The sequence below is a fragment of the Phytophthora parasitica genome (genome assembly GCF_000247585.1).
Source record: "Phytophthora parasitica INRA-310 unplaced genomic scaffold supercont2.10, whole genome shotgun sequence".
Classification (NCBI taxonomy): Eukaryota; Oomycota; class Peronosporomycetes; order Peronosporales; family Peronosporaceae; genus Phytophthora; species Phytophthora nicotianae.
In genome coordinates, this window is record NW_008648996.1 from 602,837 (window position 1) to 604,784 (window position 1,948).

The 1,948-nt window shown below is 43.6% G+C and overlaps 1 protein-coding gene across 1 annotated transcript; it reads right to left on the bottom strand.

The window, feature by feature from the left end:
• Positions 1 to 471: 471 nt before the first annotated feature.
• PPTG_06746 (hypothetical protein) lies at positions 472 to 1,254 on the bottom strand (the record flags this gene model as incomplete). The annotated part of the gene is made up of 1 exon (XM_008900787.1): positions 472 to 1,254. The coding sequence occupies one exon, from the start codon at positions 1,252 to 1,254 to the stop codon at positions 472 to 474; it is 783 nt and encodes a 260-aa protein (XP_008899035.1).
• Between the last annotated feature and the right edge of the window lie 694 nt (positions 1,255 to 1,948).

Below are 1,948 nucleotides of genomic sequence, written 5' to 3' on the forward strand. Positions count from 1 at the left end.
GGGGGGGGCATACTTAATCGGCGAGGCGAACACAAATCAATCGACCTAGCTGCATGCACGCTCCTCATTGCAAAATCCTATGGTTACTCGAAACTAGGCAAGAGTGATTTCTTACGGCCTAGTAGGTAAGCCACATCACTGTAAGGGAAAATGTCAGTTTAGTATCTGATTGACATGCGCCAGGTAGCGTTGGGAACAGGAGAAAGAGTCTGATTTTGGAGATTATTTAAAGAGTTAATTGTTGCAGCTGAAAGCGTTGTACAAGTGCTTTCATTGTGATTCCACGAATTGGTGCTTTTGCCAATTTAGTAGTTGATTAATGAATACTTTAGTGCACGAGAAAGGGCGTTATGGAGGGAGCACTTTGTCTCTGACCAATAGGAATCGTTGATTTGCCTCGTTATAATTGGCTAATGCTGAGGGCTAGTAAACTGACCACGGCTACTAAACAGACATTTACGCTTACCCATTCTACATCGCGCTTATTATCGCATCGCGAATACTTGTGAGATTACATCGATCCCGTAGCACATCGACAACTGCCAGCTCGCGCTTTTGAACAGCAATTTCAAGTGCACAACCAATAGACGTCGAGTCACATTTGTGTAGCATTGACTTTACTGTCCCAAAACATCCTTTTGCAGAAGCCGTCATTAGAGCCCAACGGATGCAAGTTGTGTCCATCTGCTCCAGCAAAATCTCGACTAGCTCGACCACATCCTTCTCGGTTGCTTTGACAAATAGGTGCTTGGTGGAAACAATATCACATTTCTCCAGCAACAATTTTGTTGCAGCGATATCTCCATTCGAAGACAGCTGCAGTATCGCTTCCTCAACCGTCGGCTGGTCACTGTATTGGACAGGAATATCAACCATCGCAACTTGATCTTTTCTAGCTGCGTGTACCAGTGCAGCCACTATGTAAGGATCCTCCTTGATATAAACTGCAGTCATCGGCGCCAATAGATGCAGCATATCCGTGCTGTTGTTTTCAACAGCAATCTTCAGTGATCGCCCTACATCAGTAGGATCGCACTTTTCGACCAATAACTTGGCCATCTCCACGTCGCCACGAGATGCTACATCTTGTACCATCATTCCAATACGTAAATGATACCAGGAATCCTCCAAGTTTCTCGCCTCACACTCGTGAAGCAGTAACTTCACCAGCTCGTGGTTACCAGCCTTTGCTGTTTCTTTTAGCACAAGTCCTATTAGCTCAGATGAACATTTTACCGCGAGTATCTTGACCATATCGGCGTTTCCACGCTCAGCCGCAGAACGGCAGGCTACGCTGATGACACCTTGCAGCTTTGGAACGATTGGGGACCCGGGTGGTGGGCCCGGGGAGATTCGCAGTTCGAAGCATACTGTTGTATTGACCTTATTGTGGTAAAGGTAGTACACGTCGCAAATTGCTGCCTTTAACCAATTTGCCGAAAGCTGATGCCAAAAACTGATCGCAAAAGGAAGCAAATGATCCCTTTTTTAATTTTTGCCAGTCAAATGCAAGAGCTATAGCAATTTTGTGGATATCGTCTATGTTTAGCTTTAAGATGAATTTCATGAAATTCATTCTAAGCATGAATCCGGCGTGCACATCCCATTTGTCTTGTTTTAATTGGTCTTAATTTTATAAGTCGTCAAGTAGCCAATTAGAGTGGAGGAGTGTTCAAGTTGTATTTTTATATCCAGAGTCCTATGCGGGATCCAAGCAACGTACCAATGCGCCCATAATTAAATCCCCTTTGAATCGGATCAGGTACAAGTTGAATTTGCATTTTAAAAACTTTTTGCTTATATTGTGGTTTGCAGACTTTTTGGCACTTTCGATTGTAATTCGTACGACTTTTCAAGTACTAATTATCAACAAATCGTACTCGAGTACGATTTAGTACAAATCATGCATCATCTTTCCGGCAGCTAGTAGTGCGGTCAAGCATTTAAT